Source organism: Dermochelys coriacea, chromosome 20, assembly GCF_009764565.3.
Source record: "Dermochelys coriacea isolate rDerCor1 chromosome 20, rDerCor1.pri.v4, whole genome shotgun sequence".
NCBI classification, from domain to species: Eukaryota; Metazoa; Chordata; order Testudines; family Dermochelyidae; genus Dermochelys; species Dermochelys coriacea.
The window spans coordinates 7598496-7625038 of NC_050087.2; the positions used below are offsets into that span (position 1 = coordinate 7598496).

At 51.0% G+C, this 26543-nt stretch overlaps 1 protein-coding gene across 5 annotated transcripts; it reads right to left on the reverse strand.

Moving 5' to 3' along the window:
* Nucleotides 1-2027: 2027 nt before the first annotated feature.
* On the reverse strand, nucleotides 2028-18001 carry SMUG1 (single-strand-selective monofunctional uracil-DNA glycosylase 1). Of its 5 annotated transcripts, XM_043506742.1 has the most exons (4): nucleotides 17882-17900; nucleotides 16204-16322; nucleotides 10492-10778; nucleotides 2038-4813 (listed from the first exon to the last, which is right to left on the reverse strand). In XM_043506742.1, the coding sequence occupies exons 3-4, from the start codon at nucleotides 10762-10764 to the stop codon at nucleotides 4286-4288; spliced, it is 801 nt and encodes a 266-aa protein (XP_043362677.1). In that variant the 5' UTR covers nucleotides 10765-10778; nucleotides 16204-16322; nucleotides 17882-17900; the 3' UTR covers nucleotides 2038-4285. The 5 variants fall into 5 exon arrangements, with proteins under 5 accessions (XP_038235349.1, XP_043362676.1, XP_038235350.1 ...); XM_038379421.2 differs by lacking the exon at nucleotides 16204-16322 and having other exon boundaries at nucleotides 2028-4813; nucleotides 17882-18001; XM_043506741.1 differs by lacking the exon at nucleotides 16204-16322 and having other exon boundaries at nucleotides 2028-4813; nucleotides 17886-17960.
* Nucleotides 18002-26543: the final 8542 nt, after the last annotated feature.

Genomic DNA, 26543 nt, shown 5'->3' on the forward strand with positions numbered 1-26543 from the left:
TAAAACAAAAGATAAACTAATCCACCTTGCCTGGTTTACCTATACTGGTTGCAATATTGGAGACTTGGATTAGGATGGGTTGGAAAAGATGGATTTCTGTCTGGCCTCTCTCAGTCCCAAGAGAGAACAACCAGGTAAACAAAGAGTACAAAACAAAAGCCTTCCCCGCCAAGATTTGAAAGTCTCTTGTCCCCTTATTGGTCCTTTGGGTCAGGTGCCAGCCAGATTAGCCGAGTTTCTTAACCCTTTAGAGGTAACAAGATGTTGCCTCTGGCCAGAAGGGATTTTATAGCACTGTACACAGAAAGGTGGTTACCCTTCCCTTTATATTTATGACAGAAGTTTTTAAGGCCCGGCTTGACAAACCCCTGCTGGGATGATTTAGTTGGGGTTGGTCCTGCTTTGAGCAGAGGGTTGGACTATATGACCTGAGGGCTCTTCCAACCCTAACCTTCTATGATGCTATGAAGTCAAGGGGAATTTTGCCACAGAAAAGATTGGAAAAAACTTTTTAGGCTGGGTTTGGAATCTCCAATTCCTATTAAATTTGGGAAATTCAGCTCCATCTACAGTACTTATGTGGCCCCTCATTACCATAACATCTGAGCACCTCACAATCTTCAATGCATTTATCCTCACACACACCCCTTTGAGGCATAGCTGTGCTATTACCCCATTGCACAGATAGGGAAACTGAAGCACAAAGAGGCTAAGTGACTAGCTCAATATCACACAGGGAGTCTGTGGCAGAGCACTGAACCTAGCTCTTCCATGTACCAGGCTAGCACCATAATCATTGAGATATCCTTCTATGAAAGTGTTTTTCTAACCTTTGTTTTGCCCATTTCTGCCTTAAGTATTAGCCTTGGAGGGAGTTGGCTGTTTTTGTTTTTTGCCAGTTTCACATTTTAGTGTGCTTTGCTTTTACCCTGATTTTTTTCTTTTTATTAATTTTATTGCCTTTCTAAAAATCCAACAAAAACAGAAGCAGCCCAGAACCCAAATGCTGTGTCTCAAAAATCTTTGATGTATGGACTCCAAAAGGTTAGCGTGCATTTAGTCTCGCTTTCTCTCAGACTTCCAGCAACACAGGGCTGCATCTGGGAATGCTAAGATGATAGCCACCCTCTTGACCAACGCATGAGGGATTGAATCAGGGATCCCCAGAGCTAACAGTGTAAGCCACTACAGCTTAAGCCACTACAGCTTGAGCCAAGTCTCTACAGGGGAATGGGCTGTAACAACTCACATCCATTGTGCATCAGCACAGAGAAGACCCTGTAACACACACTCACCAGTGGGTTACGACAACACCCAAGACCTAGGATTGGCAGACAGGTGCCAAACTGGATTCAGCATCCAGTCAATGATCAGCACGTGTCTGGTGCTGGATGTCAGGCCATGACCACATTCTGGGCTGGGCTAGCAAGGTCAAAAGAGGGTGCTGGACAGGTGTGACACTCTGTAGCACACTGGCACACCCATATTCACCACTATGATATGATTATATGTTTGGTACAAAGTCTGTCTTGTGAGGTATCACTTAAAGAGTCTTAAGCCACTGAACATTACTACCATGCTGAATTGTACGTATGATCATTGTATGGAAAGTTGTGAAGTATTGCTCTATGTTCGATACTGATGTGACGGGTTGGATCACAGAACACCCCTTGGGAACTGCCAACTGATGTGCCTAGACTACCTCTGAGCCCATTTTTCCTGCCAGCTTGGGACTTCAGTGCCCTGCCTGGTTCAAGCCAGACACGCTAGCCTGCTACAAACACAGACCCAGGTCTGAACAATGTCCCCCAAAAGCTGCAGGCTTAACTGAAAACAGCTTAAGAAGTGTTCCTGTCTCCAACACCCAGATGCCCAGCTCCCAATGGGGTCCAAACCCCCAATAAATCCATTTAACCCTGTATAAAGCTTATATAGGGTAAACTCAGAAATTGTTCACCCTCTATAACACTTATAGAGAGATATGGACAGCTGTTTGCACCCCCCCCCCCGTATTAATACATACTCTGGATAAATTAATAAGTGATTTTATTAAATATAAAAAGTAGGATTTAAGTGGTTCCATGTAATAACAGACAGAACAAAGTGAATAAAACATGCAAGTCTAAGCCTAATACAGTAGGAAAGTGATTGCAGATGAAATCTCACCCTCAGAGCTGTTCCAATAAGCTTCTTTTACAGACTAGTCCCTTTCTAGTCTGGGTCCAGCAATCACTCACACCCCCTGTAGTTACTGTCTTTTGTTCCAGTTTCGTTCAGGTATCCTTGGGGTGGAGAGGCTCTCTCTTGAGCCAGCTGAAGACAAAATAGAGGGGTCTCCCAGGGGCTTAAATAGACTCTCTCTTGTGGATGGAGACTCGCTCCTCTCTCCTATGCAGAATCCAGCTGCAAGCTGGAGTTTTGGAGTCACATGGGCAAGTCACATGTCTATGCATGACTCAGAACTTTACAGGTGGCAGCCATTGCTCACATGCTACTTTGAAATCCCCAGGTAGACTTCTTATGTGGATTGCGGTCTTCCAAGGTTCTATTGTCCGTTAAGTGTTTTTTGATTGGGCACTTAACTTGCAAATTCCTTTCTTAAGAAGCTGACCAAATGCCTTACTAAGGCTACTTAAAATCAAACAAGTACACAGCCAAAATTCATAACTTCAAATATAAAAGTGATACATGCATACAAATAGGATGAATATATTCAGTAGATCATAACCTTTGCAGAGATATGTTACATGGCACATGTAGCATAAAACATATTCCTGTTATACCACATATACATTCATAAGCATATTTCCATAAAGCATTATGGGAGGCAACATCACAACTGAGATACATGGTAAGTGGGAAACGCCCACAGCTGGCCTTTCAGTGGCAACAAAGGAACAACTGACAAGACAGATTTACATCAGGACCAGCCAGACATGTGTTGATGGCCCATCAAAAAGAATTCACTCTCTGAGACTCCTCAGAGAGGCCACATAACGCAATGGGAGCTGCCTAACCCCCATGTCACAGCAAGGATCTTTCTAGCACCTGGAAGAAAGTATTAAAAAAGGGACAGTGACATCATCACTTGTCCTCTCTCCTCCCCTACCTACACTGAAAGAAACAAGAATGCTGGGAAGACAAAGGCTTTTAACTGAGGAGACTGGTCCCAGGTTGAGACAGAGATCCAGCCTGTGTATTAAGAACTGTAACCTACCTGCAACATCCAGGGGGGTGAGAAAAGCTGTTTGATGTAAATCTTTCTTTGTCTGTTCAAGTGAGAATTTAGACTGCAAGTCTATTTTTATTTCTTATGTAACCCACTTTGACCTCTGTGCCTAAACACTGATAATCACGTAAGTTTATTAACTATAGGAAGATAGATTTTATTTTAATATTTTATCCTTAGCAATGAGTTTGTCTAAAGTGCTTGGGGAATCTGCTCAGATTACAAAGGCTGGTGAATGTCCCCTATCCTTTGATGAAGGGGCAAACTAATTAATGAGCTTGCACAGTTCTAGAATAGGTCTTGAGCAGTGTAAGACAGTATATTTCTGGGGTGCAAGGCTGGGGGTTTGGGAGATGTGCTGATGTTTCCCTCTGCATAGTTCAGGAGAGGCTTGAAGACCACACATGCAACTTAGCTGAGTGTGTCCCTGAATGCTGGTGCAAACCCTGGAGGGGTTTGGCAAAACATGATTAAGGGGGTACAGCAGACCCACAGTTCCAGGTTGTACCCCAGGGATCCCATCACAACAGGACACCAGGGGGTGGATCTGGGCTGGTGTAAATTGGTCAGAACTCCAAGCTGCCTCCTGATGTCAAACACCAGCTCATCTCAGTGTTAAGGGGGCCGAGCGGCATGGGAACCAAACTGGTTTCTAACAAGGCGGGGGTGGAAGGATCTGACTTGCCCTTCCAACCAGGACTGCTCCCAGCCACAACAGGTGGCAGAACTGAAGACAGGCCTGAACCAAACCCCCCAGTTCATGAGGATCTGAAGGCTGCAGTCCCTGTCTCCATCAGACACCAGTTGAGAGCAGAACCCGAGGCCACCCCTCTGCAGCTGCCTATGGGGGACGTAGATGTGGGTAACAAGATTCCAGGTGGGGGTATGGGGAGGTAGTGTTGGTGCAGGAAGCCCCAGCCTTCAGGACGGGGCTCCTGTTATCCCTTAGTCAGCAGCTATGGCAATAGAAATGTATGTCCTAGGTGGCCAGGAGCATCATCCACGAATGAGACCCAGTGAGTGTCTTCAGCAGGGGGTGCCCTCCCTGCCCCAGGTTCAGCCCATCAGCAAGGGCAGGACACGCAGCTCCTCCAGCCTGGTCTTGGCAATGGCCTCCCAGCCCCTGTTGGCCAGGGGGTTGCGGGGCGAGGGGTGCATCAGGCCTTCCACCCGGACCTGGAGGCCAGCCGAGGCCAGGGCCTTGCGGGCCCGTTGCTCAGCGAAGCGGCCCACGCCGATCACCATGGCAACACTGAGCATGCGCACGGCCTGGGCCAGCCCATCGTCGCAGACCTGCAGCAGGCGCTCACGCTGGGCGGCCGGCAGGTCGGCTGGCGTCAGGTTCTTGCCGCTCTGGCTCATGAAGAGTAGCGGGCAGTGGTTGTGGACGAAGCAGCGGCGGAAGAAGGCCTCAGGCTCAGGGCACAGCGAGCGGAAGAGACCCCAGAAGCGGGCACCGCTCACCTCCGTCTGGGGGCACTCCAGCCCCAGGACAGGTCTCTTGGGGTGCTCCTGGGCTGGCTTAGACACCTGCCCGCGGATTTGCAGCCACTCCCGGACGTGGCGCACCTCCCCAAAGGGCACCTGTGGGGGAACAAGAGCAGGGTCAGAGGAGCCTGACCAGCAAGACCCCACCTCCTCCATCAGGGGGAGCCATGGAGCTGGAGCCACAGCCATTGATGGGCTAAAGCCAAGAGCCCCAGGGAAGCCAAAAGAGGTAGACACCATGGGAGGCAGTGTGGCCTAGTGGCTAAAGCATCACGTTAGGAGAGTTGCGTGCTGGTCCCGTCTCTACATTTCTCTCTCCCCACTGAACCTCAAACTGCTGGTAGCCCCCCCCCCACCAGGGGCACCCTCCCCCAGGACCACCCCCCAAAATAATAATGCAGGCTGCTTAGTGATGGGCCAGATGGGGAGAGAGTGAGAATCACACTCAGCTCTACCAATGCCCCCAAATCCCGACCCGCAGCCCCCCGCTACCCCAGCTCTGGGCTTCCCCCCCTTCTCCCAGTGCCCCTCAATCCCAATCTGCAGCCTCCTGCTACCCCAGCTCTGGGCTTCCTCCCTCCCGCCCCCCACTTTTCTGGTGCCCCTCAATCCCAGTCCACAGCGTCATGCTATTCCAGCCTTGGGCTCCCCCCAGTTCTGCCAATGCCCCTCAATCCTGACCTGCAGCCCCCTGCCTCCCTCTGTGCCAGTCCCCAAGAGCTCCTAAGCTGAGACTCCCAGGCAGCTGCCAGCAAACTTATGTCACCTGGCGCCAGAAACAACCTGGACCCTTTGCAGCTGAAAGGCTAATGAAGTGGGGCGTGGAGGGGCTGTGCCGGCCCCTGGGGAGTGCCATTGGGATGCAGAGCATTCCACCACTGGGACCCGGCCTGGTTCAGATTCAGTCCAGGTTCCCAGGAGGAGGCATCTCGGGACCCGGGAGCCACACTCCAGATCCTGGCAGGTTCATTTGCAGCTGCTCAGGCTGATGGGAGTTGTGGGGAGGGGCAGCGGATCTGTAGCCATTGGATCTCTAAAAATCCACTGCCAGGAGCCTCCATCCCAGCTGGTCCCCCTTGCCAGCAGCCTCAGACCCCGCCCCCCATCATATCCCCCACCCCATACACTCACCCAAAAGCTCTCTGCTGGATGGGACCTGACGGGGAGAAGCTGCCTTAGGACCGTTGGGACTGAGCACCCAGCTCCCTGCAGAGAGCAGCCCATCAGCACCAGGCCAACAGGGCAGAAAAGAGCCTGTAGAGGCTGCATCTAGCTGGAGATGAGTGCAGGGAAGAGAGATTTGCAGGCAGAGATCAGAGGGGAAACAGGGGGAACTGTTACCATATTGGAGCCATGGAGCTTCCCCCTCATGCCGCCCGCATTGAGGGGTGACACACTAGGCCATGAGGGACAGGGGTCATCGGGGACCCAGCTGCAGAGAAGAGAGACTGGGCTATGTTAGCAGTGCGGCGGGGCATGGGGGGTGTGAGAGGAGACACAAGAGGCTGCAATTTCCCCATATAAGGCACTCGCTGGTCTCTGGTGCAGGGTTCTGCAGAGGATCCTGGTTATTTTCTCCTTAATGAGAATTTAGTGGCCGCCAGGCAGCCAGCTCTGCGGGCTGGAGTGCACAGCTCAGATAGCAGCGGACTAAGCTACGCACACGGACTCACCATTCGTGGGCTGCGGCTGCTGTCCACCTGTGGCCGGAGGGCAGTTAAAGCCCAGTCCAAACTTTGCCTCTGCTGAGATGGGCAAGGAGGCGGCTAGTCAGCGCCCACTAGCATGGTGCATTAGATGGTGCAGCCACCTCGGCCCTCAGTTCATTTCACATGGGCCACCAGGCCAGACCTGCACTCAGCCCACTGCCATCTGGTCACCCACGAGGGGCATGGTGGCTCTGCTCCCTGACACACACACACACAGCCCATGGGATGGAGGTTATTTGGACAGGGAGCAGAGAAGGAGCACAAAGGCTAGAAACATCTACATTGGGTGGGGAAAGGGGAAGGAGAAGATTGGGGAGGACAGTACGGGATCTGAGCCCCGAGTCGGCCCCCAGGGAAGACCCAGAGCCACCAAGTGCCAGATCTTCAAGCACACGGCATGTCAGGAGCTGAGCTCTTTGGAGGATCTGAGTAGGAGCATCACACTGGGAGCTGCGGATCTGGGCCTGGCGTGGTAGGAAAAACAAAACCTTCCTGACTCCTACCATCAGCCTTCTCCCTGGAGCATGAGAGTTGCTATCTATCTCAGACCTCCATCACCACAGCCTCTGAGCACCTCAAAATTTCAGATGTATTTATCCACACAGCCCCCTGGCAGGGCTATTATCCGCATCTGGGCAACTGAGGCTAAGGGACTTGCCCAAGCTCACACAGGGAAGTCTGTAGCAGAAGAAGAATTTGACCCCACATCTCCTGCATCCTAGGCTGGTGCCCTAACCACTGTGCCATGCTTCCTCACCCCTGAAGTGCACACAGACTCCTTGTAAAAAGGAGGCTGCCCCAAAAGCCAGACAGGGGAAGCCACACTGGGGAGGGGCTAGCATGGCAGGGGATCGGAAGGGAGGAAGATGGAGTCGAGGGAAGATGCCCAGATGTGGTTTCTGGAGGCAGAAGGGGGATTGGTAAAGCTGGGAACAAGGGTGAAAGTGATAGATGGGGGCAATGGCATCACGAGCGGGTGGAAGGATCCTAACCCACAGCCCCCAGTACTCACCCTGGCTACAGATCTGCTGCCCCCACCCACAGACTCCCAACCCTGCTGGCCCCCAGAAAGGAACCATGGACAAGGACACCATGGCCAAATGAAGCCGGCCGCTGCATTATTCGCCAACACCCCCCACCACCAAGTTTAATTGATACAAAATACCGTGGGGTCCCACCCTCCCCCAGTGCTTGGGTCCTGCTGCTGCAGCAGCCCTCGCAGTCCTGGCCCTGCACTGCCCTGATCTGTAACCGTATTTCAGAAGAAGCCTATCTCGCCCTCTGCAGCCCTCAGCCCCCACAAAACACCCCCCCCAGTCTATCGATTGCCCCGGGTCTAATGTCAAGATAATGCCTCCCCTCACCCCTGCTTGCCAGATCTGCCAATTAGCAGCTGGACAAATGCAGCTTGGCTGGAGACACCCCCCCCGACCCCCCAATATAAATTAAAGCGCATTATTGAATGATTTGTTTAGCTGATCCTTTGACCTCTGACCCCAGGACCAGGGGCTGTCAGAGGGGATCAGTGATAGAGCAGCTGTCAGGCACCAGGAGGGGAGAAGGGGCTTGGGGGAGGGAGTCTCCATTTTGCTGTCCCGTCCCCTCACATCGTCCAGCGAGCGAGACATGGGCTCCTCTCCCATTTTCTGGCCCTCTGCAAATGGATTCAACTATGGGTGAGTGGGGGGGGGAAGTAATCACAGGGTGCTGCCTCCTCCCTCTGCCAGTCACTTGGATAAACTGGCCACCCTTCTATTCAAATGCTCACTGAAATCCTGAGTGTGGTACAGGCAGGATCAGGCCCTAGAGCTGGGACTGGGAGGGAGCTAGCTGGACAGACCGCTGGGTGACAGCAGGGCTAAGGCATTACCCATGATTCTCCTGTGACATGGTTTTCCTGGTCAAACTCCATTATTCTTGTTACCTTAAAATCCCTCCCTGCAGCTTCATATGGACAAAGAGTCCTTCTTCGCGTCCTTTCCTAAAGTGCTGCTGTTAAACAGCTGCTGCATCCCACCCCAGAGGTGGCTGCATTTAGATTGGGAGCTCTTTGGACCAGAGACTGTCTTGTTGTTCTGTGTTTGTACAGCGCCAAGCACAATGCGGGGGTGCTGATCCATGACTGGGGCTCCTAGATCAGAGGTTTTCAAACAGGGGGGTGCACCCCCTTAGGAGGGTGTGGAGGAATGTTTGAGGGGTACAGGGGAACAAGCGGCCATGCAGGGGGGGCTCAGGGAGGAAGCGACACCTCCAACCTCTGACTCACCTCAGCGAGCCACCCAGCCTATTGCTCAGTGCTGGCTCTGCCCCCAGAGACCATTGCAGGCACCTTCCCCAACCCTGAAACCCCCAGGGGGAGGGGTCACAACCAAAAATTTTAATTCAAAAGGTGGGACTCCACTCAAAAAGTTTGAAAATTGCTGTCCTAGGTGCTACCACAATACTCATCAATAATAAAATAATCCTAACAATAGTAATTTCAATGCTGGGTGAAGTGTAAACAATTGCTGCGTCCCACCCCAGAGGTGGCTGCATTCACAAACTAAACAAACTGCAAGACTAAACCACTGTAACAAATCACGGCCAGACAGGAAACTCAATCTATCCAGAGTATTTACACAGTACCATTACCACTGTATCTGAGCACCCCAAAACCCCCTTGTGAGGCAGGGCTATCATCCCCATGGAACATATGGGGGAAACTGAGGCACTGAGCAGATATGAGACTCCCCCAAAGTCTCACATGAAGGCTGCAGCCAAGTCGAAGCCCCAAGTGCAAGGGTAAGGTCCAAACCACAGGACCCTCCGTCTTCTCATTGAGCAAAAGGAGACTCTCCATTAGTAGTACAGAGCCTATGACACACAGCTGAGCAGTTCTGGTTCCATCCAGTAGAGGGCAGGAATCACACAAACACACACACACACGTGTGCATGCACTCGCGCTTTGCAATATCTTCGCAAGCCCTGGACTCTGACAGCATCTTTCCGCTCTGCTCAGCAGCTTTCCTCCCCTTCCTGGCATGGCATCAAAGCAGGAGTGGATCTGCATGGCCCCCGACCAGTCAAACGTTAGGGGAGGCAGCAGGGAACACTGGTCCCGCCTGGGCACAGGGAACCAGGATGTTAGAGCCTGCCACACAAGCAACACTTGAGGGAGCTGCAGCTCTTTGGGCAGATGAGCATTAACGAGCGGGAGATCCTGCTGCAGTGCAGGCGCCTAATTACTCCCTGAATTAATGCCATTAATATTAACCAGCTGCATCATATCAATCAAGTGGCTCACGGCTCCCAGCTGCAGCCACTAAACAAAGCAAGCTTCTGGGCTGCTGCTCTGGGCTATCCCAGTGCAGGGCTAGAGGTATATCATCAAAATGTGTCATAGTCCAAAGGGTAGGGCACTGGACTAGGATACCTGGGTTCTATTCCCAGCTCTGCCATGTGACCTTGGGCAAGTCCCCCTCCATGCCTCAGTTTCCCCTCCCGCTCTTTAGATGTGTAGATCGTGAGCTCCATGGAGCAGGGACAGCCTCCCATTATGAGTACATACAGCACTGGGCGTACATCCAGATCTTGGTTGGGGCTTCTAGGCTCTGCTATAATGCACATACTAACGTTATTTGACTCCATGGAGCTATGGCTGATTGACACTCGCGAGGGTCTGGCCCCATTGATTTCCATGGAGCTATGGCCAATTGATACCCACTGGGAATCTGGCCCATTGGTGCAAATGTGCAAGGTCTCATTCCCCCCCAGCAATCACCCGACATTGGCTGTGGTCAGTAGGTACAGGAGCATCTCACGGGCACTTCCAATGCACCCACCATGCAACTCAAGACATGTCCCAATTCTCCCCCTGCCCACAAGATTCCAGTTCGAATGTGGAGAGATTGGTCTTGCCTAAAGCCTTAAGGGGCTCTAGGGCCCATAACAACCTAGGGTGAGATCCTGGCCCCACTGAAATCAAGGGGCAAATGCCCAGCGGGGCTGGGACGTTGCCCACAGTCGTTGCTCTCAATCCTCACCTTCCCCTTGCCCAGGTGCACCCTGTGGGGCAGGCTGCCTTACCCCGGTCTGTGCCATCCCGAAGGGGCCAGGGTTCATGCCGAGGAAAAGCACCTCTTTGGGGGAACGGCAATATCTCCTCACGTAGTCCTCGTGGGGCTCCCAGGCGTACTCCAGAGGGTTGTAAATGTAGCAGACGGGGTCGAGGAAGGAGAGCTCCCTGAGACGCACGTTCTGCTCCAGCTCAGCCTGCAGGAACTGGGTGGCCAGGACGTCCCCCTGGGGGAAGGCCGGATCCACAGGGGTGGCACTGAGGGGCACATCCAGCTGCTCCATCACGCTGCCATCTCCTGCCAAACAAACACTAGCTAGTAAAAACCACCTGGCAGGAGAGGTGGGGGAGACGTGATGTTTGGGGACCATTTTCAAGATCCCTTGTGAGGGAACAGATTCCCTCCCCCACCCCTTGCTTATCCACAGGGCATGTACAGCTCCAAGCGCTTGCTGCCAGGGTGAAGAGGGGAGCTGGGTCACTGCTGGGGTTGCCAACAGAGGACCAGCTGTTGTAGTGGCTCTGGGCACACGCACAGCTTGGTTCCACTCCGAGTCAGTGCAAGACTGAGCAAGCTCGCCTGACAGAGGCCGCTGTGGATGGGTCATCCCCGCTGACCCAGGCAGATGGGAGCTGGCGCCCTCAGGGTCAAAGACTCCAGCCCAAGCTACCCAGTCCTCCTGGCCAGGAACTCGATTCAAACCTACAGCCTCAAGGTGAAAGGCAGCACCGTCCCCTTGAGCCAGCCGGGTCCTGACCTGGGCCAGATTTTAACCTGTGCCCTAGACTGAGCACCCTCGAGCATCTGATGCCAATGACCTGGATTGGAACTGGGGCCCCCTACAGGTGAAAGGCCCCATATCCCATTCCCCAATCTCTCCTAAACCAACCAGTCCCTTGACCCTGAGGCAGATAGGAGCCTGTACTCCCAACAGGAAAGGCCCCATATCCCATTACCCACCCCCTTGAGCTAGCCAATCCCCCCCAACCCTGCATCTGGATCACAACCAGTCCAACCTCTTCCCCTCCCCACCCCGAGGAAAAGAGCCCCATATTCCATTCTCTGATCTCCCCTGAGCCATTCCCCCACCCCCCCGCCCCAGCAGCCTGGGGCCAGATTGGAACTGGTGCCCCCTAGAGGAAATGGGGTAATGGGATATGGAGCCTATCTCCTCTGAACCAGCCAGTCCGCACACTCTGGAGCCAGATTGGAGCTGGTGCCCCATAGAGGAGAAAGGCCTCATATCCCAATCCCACATCCCCAGACAGCCTACTTTGTACCAGAATTCTTTCTGTGCTGTAACTCAGATGAGTGATTTCATTGTAGCCCTGGTTACAAGTGAACCAAGACAGACCTCCACATAGATCCCTCCACGGGGAATGTGCTTTTTATAGCCTTTTTTATTACTGTAATTAGTAAAGCATTCACTCAGATACAAACCATTACTGTAAATAATCTATAAACGCTTTGTGCTGTGATTAAACACACACACACACACACACCCTACAAAACCCAGATTCACACTTCTGCACATGAGGGAGGAGAAAATTAACCTTCCAAGAGCCCAACCATCAGGTGCTTGCAAGGAGCATTATCACTCAATTACGGTAGCACACAACAAAGATCAGGACCCCATTATTATTATGTGTATTACAGCAGTGCCTGGGAGCCTCAGTCATGGGCCAGGACCCTTGTGCTCTAGGCACTGTACAATATTTATTAGGTGTATTACGGTAGCATCTCAGAGCCCCAGTTATGAGCCAGGACCCCATTATGTTAGGTACTGTACAATATATTTAGGTGCATTATGGTAGCATCTAGGCCAGGACCACACTGTGCTAGGCACTGTACGTTTATTAGGTGTATTACAATAGCATCTAGGAGCCCAACAGACGAATGTGCTAGGAGCTGTCCAAACAGAGAACAAAAAGACAGTCCCCAACCAGAGAGCTTTCAGTTTAAACAGACAAGGGACAACAGGAGAAACTGAGGCACAGACAAGGGAAGTGAATTGCCCACAATCACCCAGCAGGCCAAGCTTAGGGTTGCCAACTTTCTGATTGCAGAAAACTGAACATCCTTGCCCTGCCCCTTCTCTGAGGCTCTGCCACCGCCCCCTCCCTCCATTGCTCGCTCTCCCCCACTCTCGCTCATTCACTCATTTTCACCAGGCTGGAGCAGGGGTGCAGGAGGGTCTGAGGGCTCCGGCTAGGGCTATGGTGTGGGACTGAGAGGCTTGGGGTGCAGGAGGGAGCTCCAGGTTGGGGCTGAGGGGTTTGGAGTGTGGGAGGGGGGCTCTGGCCTGGGGCAGCGGGTTGGGGTATGGGAGGGGGTACAGGTTTGGGCTGGGGGTGCAGGCTCTGGGGTGGGGCCAGGGATGAAGGGTTTGGGTTCCAGGCTGAGGCCGAGGGGTTCAGAGTGCGGGAAGGGGCTCAGGGCTGGGGAAGGGGCAGGGGGTTGAGGTGAGGGAGGGGGTGCAGGCTCTGGGAGGGAGTTTGGGTGTCAGAGAGGTCTCAGGCATGGAGGGCATTCGGGGTGTGGGCTCTGGGCAGCGCTTACCTAAGGCAGCTGCCAGGAAGCAGTGACATGTCCCTCTAGCTCCTAGGCACGGAGGTGACCGGGGGCCCCCCCATGCACAGGGGCCTCCCCCACAGCTCCCATTGGCCGTGGTTCCCAGCCAATGGGAGCTGTGGAGCCAGTGCTCAGGGTGGTGCCTGGACTGAGGCAGGAGCACCACGTGGCGCCCCCCTGGCTGCCCCTCCACCTAGGAGCTGGAGAGACATGCCAGCCACTTCTGGGAGCCGCACAGAGCTGGCCACTGTGACCAGCCAGACTTTTAGTGGCTCGGCCAGCTGTGCTGACTGGAGCCTCCAGGGTCCCTTTTCAAAAAACATATTCCTGGCAACCCTAGAGCACGCAGGTCTGCTGAGCCCTAATCCACTGCCCCAGCCACTAGGCCAGCGTTTCTCAGCCTTTGCAGTGTGGCAACCCCTTAACTGAATAAAAAATGAGCATGTTTACTTTCAGAGTAAAAAAATGGATCAATGCAAACAATCCTGTATAACTGATGCTTCGTGTGCATTTCAAGCCATGGAGAGATGGAGAGACAATACTTGATCTTGAACCGTCGGGGGGGGGGGGAACGAGATTTTCTTTGCTTAGATTGTAATAACATTTTCAACCCCTTTCATCAAACTGGTGGAAATGAGAAGGCTTTGTTCCCAGATCCAGAGATTCTCAGGCCAGAAGGGATCCCTGTGATCACCTCATCTGACCTCCTGTATAGTACAGGCCAGAGAACTAACCATCAAAGGAGGGCTGTTCAGGACCAGTCTCCTTAGGACAGTGGGGGACAAAGGACCTAACTAGTGTGAAGAGGGAGCTTGCTAAATTTCTGAAGGGGCTTATCTGATGGGGTTGCTGAGACAGCAGGGACTGGATGCCATGTCCCAGGAGATCTCAGCTGGTCCTCCATCCTACCTGAAGCAGGGCCAACAGGTGATGCTTCCGAAGAGACTGACACAAAACCCCCACAATAGTAGGTTGTTTTCCATCCCCCCTTCCACTTGATGATTTCTAAGCACTCTGCAAACAAGAGTTAGTCAGGGTTTAAGCTCTGATTCAGGAATTTTTTCACAGATCCCAAGGCCGGAAGGGCCAGTGATCCTCTAGTCTGACCTCTGCATAACAGAGCCATAACTAGATTGCACGCTCACTTCCCCATCTGAGTGAATTTAGGGGCCTAACAGACACAGCGGAAGAATGAAGTTGCCCAGATATTCACAAACCAGGTACAGCTAGGTCAGGCCCCCCTTCCCCATCCTCAGATTGCAGCTGAGCAAATAGGTTGCAGTGAATAACTCCAGCTCATTCCCTGCAGCTGCCAGCCAATCAAAGCTTCCTCCAAATAACTGGATTTTCCTTAGTGCCGCCCAGTCCCCTGCAAGCCCATCCCTCAATATTCTAGCTGGACTGGTTTGACTACGATTGATCAGCCAAATCACATGCTGTGGTTCGGCTTCCCCGACTGGTTGAGCCGGCAAAGCACTCTGGGTTGGATGCTCATGTTACAGAGTGCAAAACTGGGTGTCAGCAAATAACCCCTGGAATCTGCTTCCCCCAAACACCCAGGCCAAGGCAACAAGTGCAGAATCCCCTCCCACATCTCAGCTGGGATGGGGGCTGAGTCTCCATGGCCCATCCAGCCAAGGCTGCTCTGCTGGGACTACCCAACTGATGACAAGTTTCATGGTGGGTTTTATGCCTTGTACATCTGTCTAGGTGAAGCTGGGCTGAGGGAGCATGGCCCAAGAGCAGGGCACTGCCCAGGGATCCAGGACACCTGGGTTCTATTCTCAGCTATGCCACCAACTTAGGTCCAGTCCCTTCCTCTCTCTGTGCCCATAGGCTAGGAGCTCTTTGGGGCAATGACATCTCACCATGGATCCGTGCAGCTTCCAGCATAATGGGGAACATAGTTGGGTGGTCTACAGGCTACTGTAATACAAATAAATTTGAGACCTACCAAACTCACCATCATTCAGTACTAACAGCTCTTCATCTCAACAGGACTGATCTGAACTGTTGACCTAGCTGCCAAAGGCCCCAGCCCCAGAGGCAGCTGGCCTCTGCCCTCCTAAGTCTTTGCAAAACTAGTTTGTCCAAGGCCTAAGGGCTGTTGACATCGGCTGCAATGCAATGCAATGACCTGGCCTAGGTTGCAAAACAGGCCCGGAGGGGTCGCTACCAGCAGATCAGATTACTTGATGGCCAGCCTTAAACATCTGACAGGGGCACCACTCAAACCAACAAAGTGCACTGGGAATGGGTCCCTGAACCTTTCATCTCCAGGTCACCGGTTCAAACCCAGGCAGGGCCCAAAATAACACAACCATGGGAGTGCTGCTCAGTGGAGAGCGACGGGACAGGTGCTGGTTCAATTCCTTGGGGGGACAGGAAGCCACATCGCAAACCCCATCAGCACAAGAAGCAATAAAGGGCTCCTTGACCCCCTGCTAATGGGCTATGAAGATGAAGCTCCCCTCTGTCAGGGGACTGGGGAGCATAGATGAAAAGAAGATTCCCTAGGCATAGGGGCAAGCGGGGAGGAGTGTAAAAACTGCCCCCCAACCGAAATCCTGGCTAAAGCCAGAGACTGTTGCCTACCACTGGGAGCTCCAATATCACAACAGGCATCAGATGGCACCACCACCCCTAAGTTAATGGCATCGCACCCCATTTTGCCTTGGGGTCCTTGGCATCATCCTACAGCCCCCTATGTAGGTGGAATGGGATGCTCTGCTCACTACGCCAGGTCTTCACCAGTAAAATGGGGGCAGGGAAGGGGCCGGGGGCATGCACAGAGACTCCAGGGCCTACATTATGTGTCCCCCCCATCCTGGAGCAAGGCCGACACCAAAGTGCGGAATGTCTGAGGACCTGTCATGGGGACCCTGTAATGGCAGCTGGATCAGCAGGCCTAAGGCTGAGAGGGAACCTGGTTTGGGGTGTGTCTGCACTCTCGCTGCTGGGATGGAGAGGAGTGGGAGCTGCCTGGACGTGCAGCAGGCCTCCTCTGGATCCCTTTTCCAGCCCTGGGTTCAAATCCATCCTTAATTCTCCACTAGTGCCTACTGCAACATACTAGAGATTCAAATTCAATACCCAACCCTGACCTCTTACTCCCTGTCCCAAGCGCTGCAGGGGAAGAACCCCGAGTTGCTCTAGAGCACCACCTATGGCCAATCTAGACACTGCACTGATGAATCCCAGCCAGCACAGATTGTGTTGTACAAAGGGAGCAGAGATGGAAAGATCTTGTAAACTCCATCTGTAGCAGAGCTAAAATTGGGGAAACATTTGGGACTCATGAACATTTTCATCTATGTAAATCATGTCCCATCACAGAGAACCAAATGCGGCACTTTCTATCTTTGAAAATACTCATCCGTCAAACTATAACCATTGGCCCAGCTATGGTGCAGTTTTTGTTTCCCTTTCACAGATGGCCAACATTTTAAACAAAGACCCTTGATTTCAGGTGCCCAATTTTACACCACAAGGGGCTAAGCAGCCAAAGGCTCAGCTGAAATTCACAGGAGCTGTGGGCTCTCCACTCTTCTCAAAGAGCAGGCCCAAGGTGTCACAATCTGGGCATCCAAAATCAGCAGCCAATTTCAAAAACATGGACCTAACCGTCTTGCCAAAGGTCACACAGCCAGCCAGAGACACAATCGGTGGAAGCCAGGTTGTCTGGCGCCGAATCCCCCGCTCTAACCCCTGCACAATCTTGATTTTTTGCTGCCTGGAAATAGCCCAGGGCCTTGTCAACTTAGCAATGTGTCCACCAGAACAATCAGAGATGGTACCACTGGCTGGGCACCACTGAATTGGGCTGAGCGGGGGGCTAAGAGGGCAGTTCTCAAATTCTTCCAAGTCAGGGATCTCTCCCCAAGACTCTTGGAAAAGCTTTCTGGTTCTGATCCCACGCTGTCCGTGCAGCGATTGAGACTTGGTTACATATATAAAACTACTAGGGCAGGGCCAAGCAGCCAAAAGGAAGAGAAACTCATCTGGAGGGAGCAGTGTGGCTGTCAGGACTCATGAAACCCCCATTCCTTTTGAGGTGTGTCTGCCCTCTCCACAGGGGCAGGGTTCAAGGCTGAATTTGCCCATTATCTGCAGCTTGAATCTCTCCAGGTCACTTTGCAAGTTGGTCTCCTGCCCATTTGCTGCCCCCAGATTTCTATGCTGATGATAAAGCCGAGCATGCTGGGCTCACGCCATGAGAAACGGAATGATGCAGACAGGGATGACTTGCGGGAGGGGAGCAGGGTGAGTCACATCAAGGAGCCCGGCCCAGGCCGCAAGCTAGGCCAGGGCGTCACACTCGGGGATGGGCAGCTCCAGGGGTGCCAGAGAGGGTGCTCCACCCCCCCCCCCACTGAAGGGGGGGAAGAGAACAAACTCCCTCCCTTCTCTCCCCTTAATTCCCCCTCCCAGCTTCTGCCTCCCAACTCCCCCTTCTTCGTTCCCCATCCCAGCACTCCCTTCTCTACCCCATCTTCACTCCCCCTCCCAGCTCCCTCCCTCCCAGCATCCCCATGGCTTCCTCCTTCATTCCCCCTCCCTCCTCCCCAGCTCCCCCCTCCACTTCCTCCTTCTTCACTCCCCCTCCTCTCCCCCTTCTTCACTCCCCCCAGCTCCGCTCCCCTCTCCTCTCCCTTCTTCACTCCTCCTCCCAGCCCCCCCATGGCAGAGGGGGGAGGAGGCAGACGCGCATTCTCTTTCCCCCACCTCCCTTTCTTCACCCTCACCCCCCTCCCCCTTGGGGCAGCATCCAGCTCTTCCATCCTGACTCACCCTACGGGCCCCAAGGCCCAGTGCCGCCCGCCCCTTACCTGCCTCCTCCAAGCTCAGGGATCTCCCCTTTGGTGACCAGCTTCCCATGTGCCCTCGCAATGGTCGCTGGGAGTTGTAGTCCTTCCGCCTTCCACGCCCTCTTGACACTAAGCTGCAGCCCTTCCACCCTCGCACTACAGCTCCATGAAGGCGCCTGAGAGCCACGGGGGATGCTGGGAGATGTAGTTCCGAGGGGCAGAAGCATGTGGATACGTTGATCACTACTACAGCAGCTTTCAGAGTAGCAGCCCTGTTAGTCTGTATTCGCAAAAAGAAAAGGAGGACTTGTGGCACCTTAGAGACTAATAAATTTATTAGAGCATAAGCTTTCGTGAGCTACAGCTCACTTCATTGGATGCATTCGGTGGAAAATACAGTGGGGAGATTTATATACACACACAGAGAACATGAAACAACAGGTTTTATCATACACACTGTAAGGAGAGTGCTACAGCAGCGTCACGTGACGTGTGTGTGTTTGTGTGTGTTAAAGGGACACACTGCTCGGGGTGTGTGGGTGTGTTATAAGGACAAACAGGTGAGTGGGTATGTTATAAGGACACAGGTGTGTGTGTGTTGTAGGGACATGTGGGGGGGTGTTATAGGGACACGGGTGTGGGTGTGACAGGGACACACAGGCATGTGTGTTTCATAAGGACACGGTTGTGTGTGTGTTATGAGGACATGGGGGGTTATATGCACATACAGGTGTGTGTGTGTTTGTTTTAAGGACACAGGATTGTATGTGTGTGTGTTTTGTAGGGACACAAAGGATTGTGGGTGGGTTACTGTTATAGGGACATAGGCAGTTAGTTGAACAATAGAACCAGATACTTTTTCTTAAAGAAAACCCAGTTTTGCCCATTCTCACAATTTTATCACAAGTCTCACAATGTTTGATGCTTTTTTAAAAGACCCAACATCTGAAGTCATAGAATTACATGAAAAAAAAGAGTAAGTTTCTAGCCCACATAATGCAGTTGCAGTGGGGGAGGTGTACGTTGGATATTAGGAAACACTATTTCACTAGGAGGGTGGTGAAGCACTGGAATAGGTTACCTAGGGAGGTGGTGGAATCTCCATCCTTAGAGGTTTTTAAGGCCCGGCTTGACAAAGCCCTAGCTGGGATGATTTAGTTGGTGTTGGTCCTGCTTTGAGGAGGGGGGTTGGACTAGATGACCTCCTGAAGTCCCTTCCAACCCTAATCCTCTACAATTGTATGATTCTATGCTGAGAAAAGCTCGAAAATGTGACCCCTGGTGTGAGCCTAAAGGCTCAGCAACCAGAAGGCAAAGAAAAAGAACCCCAAATCAATCATTTTTGATAAAAATCTTGTGCTTTTTTAAGCTAGTCTTGTGATTTTGCAAGGCCTGATTAATTCATGATTAATTTTAACAGTTGGGGTCAGTCACACTGAAAATGTCCTTCCATTTGTTACTCTATAATCTCATAAAGACTGAAAAGGGGGACATTTTAGCCTAGGTGAGATTCTTCCAAGCCACCTACAGGATATATTATTGCTATCACAGCAGCACAAGACCACCTTGTTCCAGACACTGTACAACCCCCGCCCCCACACACACACACACAAACACAAAAGATGTGTACTACATATAGTTAGATGTGTATGCTAGGATTTATAGAGAGGGCTCAGAATATGGTTCCCACAACTAAGAAGAGGTGCTGGTGTCTGAGTTCCTGTTTAAATTATAACTTTAATGCTGCTGGTGTTTTATTGTACAATCAAGGATGTATTAGGGAGGCTAAAGCATTGGCTTTTTATTATTTTAAATCTAAATAAACAATAATACATCACGGCCAGCCCCAAAAAATCATGAGACTGATTTAAAAATTCTGAGGTGTTATAATACAATAATTCATTGTTGGTGGTGGTGGTTGGGTTGTTTTGGGTTTTTTTTGTTTTTTTCCTCTGGGTTATGAGTCTTTACGGGTCATGTTTTCAAGTTTGTAATCATCTGGCTCCATGATCTGAAGCTTGAAGAAAAACAGCAAATGTTTTGAGATTCATGCTAAAATCACCAGAGTTATCTGTCCTGGATTGTGGCTGATTATGGGGTTGTTCTTTGTTTGTATGGCGCAAAGGGGTCTGGTCCATGACTGAGGCTCCTAGGTGCTACCATAATACCCCTAATAAATAATATACAGTGTCTAAAGCCATGGGGTTATGGTCCATGACTGAGGCTACTAGGCACTATCGTAATACCCCTAATAAATAATGTACAATGCCTAGCACAATGGGGTCCTGCTCCATGACTTACCCAGGAAAGAATTTTCTGTAGTATCTGGCTGGTGAATCTTGCCCATATGCTCAGGGTTTAGCTGATTGCCATATTTGGGGTCGGGAAGGAATTTTCCTCCAGGGCAGATTGGAGAGGCCCTGGAGGTTTTTCGCCTTCCTCTGTAGCATGGGGCATGGGTGACTTGAGGGAGGCTTCTCTGCTCCTTGAAGTCTTTAAACCATGATTTAAGGACTTCAATAGCTCAGACATAGGTGAGGTTTTTCGTAGGAGTGGGTGGGCGAGATTCTGTGGCCTGCGCTGTGCAGGAGGTCGGACTAGATGATCAGAATGGTCCCTTCTGACCTTAGTATCTATGAATCTATGACTGCGATGGGGGCTCTTAGGAACTACCAAAATACACCTAATAAATAATAATAATGTCAGACCCCTATATGCAGAAGCATCACAAATAGCTAGTCACTTTTGAAAATTCCATCCAGAGTAAAAAAAAAAAACAGAACAAGCCCCCACCTCACGCTCACCCCATAACTCCAAAATGCCTGAAGGGATTTTGCTCCAACATTTACCAGTGGACAAAGACCAACTGTGAGGAAGTTGCTCCCAAAAGCTGAACATGTGGGAAATTTAGGAGCATGTTGAAAAACAGAAAAGTGTTTTGTAGCTTCGCTTTGCACTGGCGGATGGTGCGACTGCTTTGATACAAAACTGGATTCCCACAAGTTGGGGTGGGTAGAGCTCTGGGCTGCCATTTGATCACCTTTCTAATGGAAGACAAGAATCCAGGGACTTTCACTCATTGCTGGCTCTTTCCATTGCATGTTCTGCTCTGATTAGAAAAAAAGAAAGAAAAAAAAAAGTTCTGGCATAAATACACCAGACCTGACGATGAGCAGAAATGACTGGATCTAATGATTGCTTCTGTCAACACTCAGGACTTATCAGCTGGGTTGGAGCAGTGGCCTTGTCCCCTTCCCCACAGCCGCTCCTCTGTGCGTGTGTGTGTGTTGTTAGCAGTAAGATGATATTTAAAGGCCCAGGCCTAGGGCTCACCAAAGATCCAAACATTTCAAAGCATCAGACACCCGCAGCTTGCTCTGGACTTTCTCCAGACAGGGGCTGTGCAAAGCAGTGGAATGCAAGACTCAAGTCTGGAAGGAGGCATCTTCACTCGGAGTAGCTCACAGCTAATGGTCCACGTGGAGAGCACATTCAGCAGTGTGGGGGTGGCAGTGTGGTCTAGTGGCTAGAATCCTGGACTGGGACTCACAATACCTGCATTATATTTTCAGCTCTGCTGCTGGTCAGCTGCTGTGCCTCAGTTTCCTCATCTGTCAAATGGGGGTAATGATAATGAACTTGAGGTGTTCATATACTATGGTGTTGAGCACCATATAGAATCTTAGGCCAAAAGAGAACATTGTGGTCATCGCTGACCTCCTGTATATCACAGGCCATGGAACTTCCTCAGAAGAATTCCTAGAACAGATCTTCTAGAAAAACATCCCATCTTGAGTTAAAAATGGTTAGTGATGGAGAGTCCACCATGACCCTTGGTAAATTGTTCCAATGGCTAATTACTCTCACTGTTAATAATGTGCACCTTATTTCTAGAATTAATTTGTCTAGCTTCAACTTCCAGCCATTGGATTGTGTTATACCTTCCTCTGCTAGACTGAAGAGCCCATTATTAAATATTTATTCCCCATGTAGATACTTACAGACCATGATCAAGTCACCCCTTAACCATCTCTTTCTTAAACTAAATAGATTGATCTCCTTTGCCTGGTCTACACTACGAGTTTATGTTGGATTTAGCAGAGTTAAATCGAATTAACCCTGCACCCATCCACACAACAAAGCCATTTTTTTCGACATAAAGGGTACTTAAAACCAATTTCTGTACTCCTCCCCGATGAGGGGATTAGCGCTGAAATCGCCATCGCCATTTCGAATTAGGGTTAGTGTGGACGCAATTTGAATGTTTTGGCCTCCGGGAGCTATCCCACAGTGCACCATTGTGACCGCTTTGGACAGTACTCTGAACTTGGATGCACTGGCCAGGTGTACAGGAAAAGCCCCAGGAACTTTTGAATCTCATCTCCTGTTTGGCCAGGCGAGCTCATCAGCACAGGTGACCATGCAGTCCCAGAATCGAAAAAGAGCTCCAGCATGGACCGAACGGGAGGTACTGGATCTGATCGCTATATGGGGAGAGGAATCCATGCTATCAGAACTACGTTCCAAAAGACGAAATGCCAAAACATTTCAAAAAATCTCCAAGGCCATGAGGGACAGAAGCTACAGCAGGGACGCAACACAGTGCCCCGTGAAACTTAAGGAGCTCAGACAAGCGTACCAGAAAACCAAAGAATCAAACGGACGCTCTGGGACAGAGCCCCAGATATGCCGCTTCTACGCTGAGCTGCAGGCAACTCTAGCGGGGGCCGCCACCACTACCCCACCCCTGTCTGTGGACTCCGATGATGGGGTACTCTCCGCCATGGCTGTGGATTTTGCGGACGGGGAAGATGAGGAGGAGGACAAGTTTGAGGAGAGCACACAGCACACCGTTCTCCCTGACAGCCAGGATCTTTTTATCACCCTGATTGAAATACCCTCCCAACCCAACCAAGCCGGAAAAGGGACCTCTGGTGAGTGTACCTTTTAAAATATAATACATGTTATAAAAGCAAGCGTTTTTTAATGATTAAGTAGCTCTGAGGACTTGGGATGCATTCGTGGCCAGTACAGCTACTGGAAAAGTCTGTTAACATGTCTGGGGATGGAGCAGAAATCCTCCAGGGACATCTCCATGTAGGTCTCCTGGAGGTACTCTAAAAGCCTTTGCAGATGGTTTCTGGAGAGAGCAGCCTTATTCCGTCCTCCATGGTAGGACACTTTACCTCGCCATGCTAGTAGCAAGTAATCTGGTATCATTGTATGACAAAGCCTGGCAGCGTATGGTCCCAGTGTTTGCTGGCATTCAAGCAACATCCATTCTTTATCTCTCTGTGTTATCCTCAGGAGAGTGATATCATTCATGGTAACCTGGTTGAAATAGGGGAATTTAATTAAGGAGACATTCAGAGGTGGCCATTCCTACTGGGCTGTTTGCCTGTGGCTGAAAAGAAATGCTCCCTGCAGTTAGCCACGCGGTGGGGGGGAGTGGGGCATTGGCGCTGAGCTGTTCGCGTTTGGCTAGCAGGGATCTTCCCTGATACCAGCCATGCGGTGGGGTGAGGGGTAAAGCGATCATCTCAGACAATTGGATGTGTGGGGGGGTGAGGTTAGTTTGGTTTCTGCTGCTGCACGTTAACAGGAAAACGGGAGCACTAAATGGCCAACTCAACGTGCTTTACTTGGTATGGGAGAGGAGGGCGCTGCTGTTAGGAAGGTTGCAGAAGCCGAAAGACTATGGCTTACCATGGCCGCCTGCAAGTCGAATTCTGTTGCCTGGCCCTGTGTGTGTGACCTCTAACACCAAAGCCGCAGGCACTCAATATAAGATGCAAAATGCAACCTTGTACCAAAATCACATGTGCTATGTAATGTGAATAGTGTTGTTCACTGTGAAAGAGTATAGTCATTGTTCTGTAAAATGTATCTTTTAAAATACTTCACTCCCTTTTTTTTCCTCCAGCAGCTGCAAATGTTTCAAGCCTCCCTCCTCCATCCCAAAGGCTATCTCAGATAAGGCGGCGAAAAAACGCACGCACGATGAAATGTTTTCTGAGCTCATTCAGTCGTCCGGCACTGACAGAGCTCAACAGAATGTGTGGAGGGACACAATAGCAGAGTACAGGAAAGCGGCCGATGAAAGTGAGGAGAGGTGGCGGCAGGAAGATCAGAGGAGGCATGAGGCAACGCTGGGGCTATTGCCGGATCAAACAGACATGCTCTGGCGTCCGGTGGAAGTTCATGAACGGCAGCAGGATCACAGACTACTGCTGCAGCCCCTGTTTAACCACCCTCCCTCCTCCCCAAGTTCCATAGCCTCCTCACCCAGATGCCCAAGAATGCGTGGGGTGAGGCTCTGGGCACCCAACCACTCCACCCCAGTGGACAGCCCAAGAAACAGAAGGCTGTCATTCAACAAGTTTTGAAGTGGCCTTTTCCTTCCCTCCTACCCTCCTCCCACACACCCGGGCTACCTTGTGAGTTATCTCCCTATTTTTATAATCAATTAATAAAGAATACATGTTTTTTAAACAATAGTGACTTTATTTCCTTTTGCAAGCAAGCTGTGATCTAAGGGGGGAGGGCAGATGGCTTACAGGGAATTTAGAGGCAACCAAGGGGGTGGGTTTTCATCAAGGACAAACAAACAGAAATGTCACACAGTACCCTGGCCAGTCATGAAACTGGTTTTCAAAGCATCTCTGATGCGCACCGCTTCCTGCTGTGCTCTTCTAACTGCCCTGGTGTCTGGCTGCACGTTTTCAGTCGATTTGCCTCAACCTCCCACCCTGCCATAAACATCTCCCCCTTACTCTCACAGAGATTGTGGAGCACACAGCAAGCAGCAATAACAATGGGAATATTGGTTTCGCTGAGGTCTGAATGAATCAGTAAACTGCACCAGCAACCCTTTATATGTCCAAATGCACATTCTATCACCATTTTGCACTTGCTCAGCCTGTGGTTGAACAGCTCCTTACTACTGTCCAGGGTGCCTGTTCATGAGCCAGGGCATTAAGGGGTAGGCTGGGTCCCCAAGGATAACTATAGGTATTTCAACATCCCCAATAGTTATTTTCTGGTCTGGGAAGTAAATCCCTTCCTGCAGCCGTTTAAACAGACCAGAGTTCCTGAAGACGAAAGCGTCATGAACCTTTCCCAGCCATCCCACGCTGATGTTGGTGAAACGTCCCTTGTGATCCACCAGTGCTTGCAGCACCATTGAAAAGTACCCCTTGCAGTTTATGTACTGGCTGCCCTAGTGGTCCGGTCCCAAGATAGGGATATGCGTTCCATCTATCGCCCCACCACAGTTAGGGAATCCCATTTCAGCAAAGCCATCTAGTATGACCTGCACATTTCCCAGAGTCATTTGATAGCAGCAGCTCAATGATTGTGTTGGCTACTTGTATCACAGCAACCCCCACAGTAGATTTGCCCACTCCAGATTGATTACCAACTGACCGGTAGCAGTCTGGCATTGCAAGCTTCCACAGGGCTATTGCCACTCGCTTGTGAACTGTGAGGGTTGCTCTTATCTTGGTATTCTTGCGCTTCAGGGCAGGGGAAGCAGTCACAAAGTTCCATGAAAGTGCCCTTACACATGCAAAAGTTTCGGAACCACTGGGAATCATCCCAAACCTGCAACACTATGCAGTCCCACCACTCTGTGCTTGTTTCCTGGGCCTGGAATCAGCATTCCACAGCATGAGCCTGCCCCAGTAACACTATGATCTCCAAATTCCCAGGGACCATGGTTTTAGAGAAATCTGTATTCATGTCCTCATCACTGTGCTGCCGTCGCCTCCTCGCCTGGTTTTTCAGGTGCTGGTTTTGCATAAACTGCACTATAATGTGCGAGGTGTTTACAATGGTCATAACTGCTGCAGCGAGCTGAACACGCTCCATGCTTGCCGTGCTATGGCATCTGCTTGGGTAATCCAGGGAAAAGGGCGCAAAATGATTCTCTGCCGTTGCTTTCACGGAGGGAGGAAGGGTTAACTGACGACATTTACCCATAACCACCTGCAACAAATTTTTGGCCCCATCAGGCATTGGAAGCTCAGCCGAGAATTCCAATGGGCAGCAGGGACTGCGGGGACTGTGGGATAGCTACCCACAGTGCACCGCTCGGAATGTCGATGTTTGCCACGGTACTGTGGATGCACATCGCCGAATTAATGTGCTTAGTGTGGATGCATGCACTCGACTTTATATAATCTGTTCCCAAAAATCAACTTCTGTAAAATTGGAGTACTTTCGTAGTGTAGACATGGCCCTTGAGTCTATCACTATAAGGCAGGTTTTCTAATCCTTTAGTCATTCTCGTGGCTCTTCTCTGAACTCTCTCCAGTTTATCAATTTCCTTCTTGAATTGAGGCACCAGAACTGACCATGGGATTCCAGCAGTGGTCACACCAGCGCCAATTAAAGAGGTAAAATAACATCTGTACCCCTGCTCGATTCCTCTGTTTATTCATCCAATGATCACATTAGCTCTTTTGGCCACATCATTACACTGGGAGCTTATGTTCAGCTCATTGTCCACCATGACCCCCAAATCTTTTCCAGAGTCACTGCTTCCCAGGATAGTCTCCCAACCTGTAGGTATGGCGAACATTCTTTGTTTTTAGATATATACTTTTACATTTAGGTGTATTAAAATGCATATTGTTTGCTAGTGCTTCATTTACCAAGCAATCCAGATTAATCTGAATCAGTG

What these genes read in the sequence shown, in the direction of transcription:
- SMUG1 (XM_038379421.2), bottom strand. Translation starts at nt 17,930, where the DNA reads ATGGGAAGCTGGTCACCAAAGGGGAGATCCCTGAGCTTGGAGGAGGCA. An exon ending in CCTGAGCTTGGAGGAGGCAG is followed by an intron (nt 10,779 to 17,881) that starts GTAAGGGGCGGG and finishes TTTGTTTGGCAG; the next exon opens with GAGATGGCAGCGTGATGGAG. An exon ending in TCGGGATGGCACAGACCGGG is followed by an intron (nt 4,814 to 10,491) that starts GTAAGGCAGCCT and finishes GTTCCCCCACAG; the next exon opens with GTGCCCTTTGGGGAGGTGCG.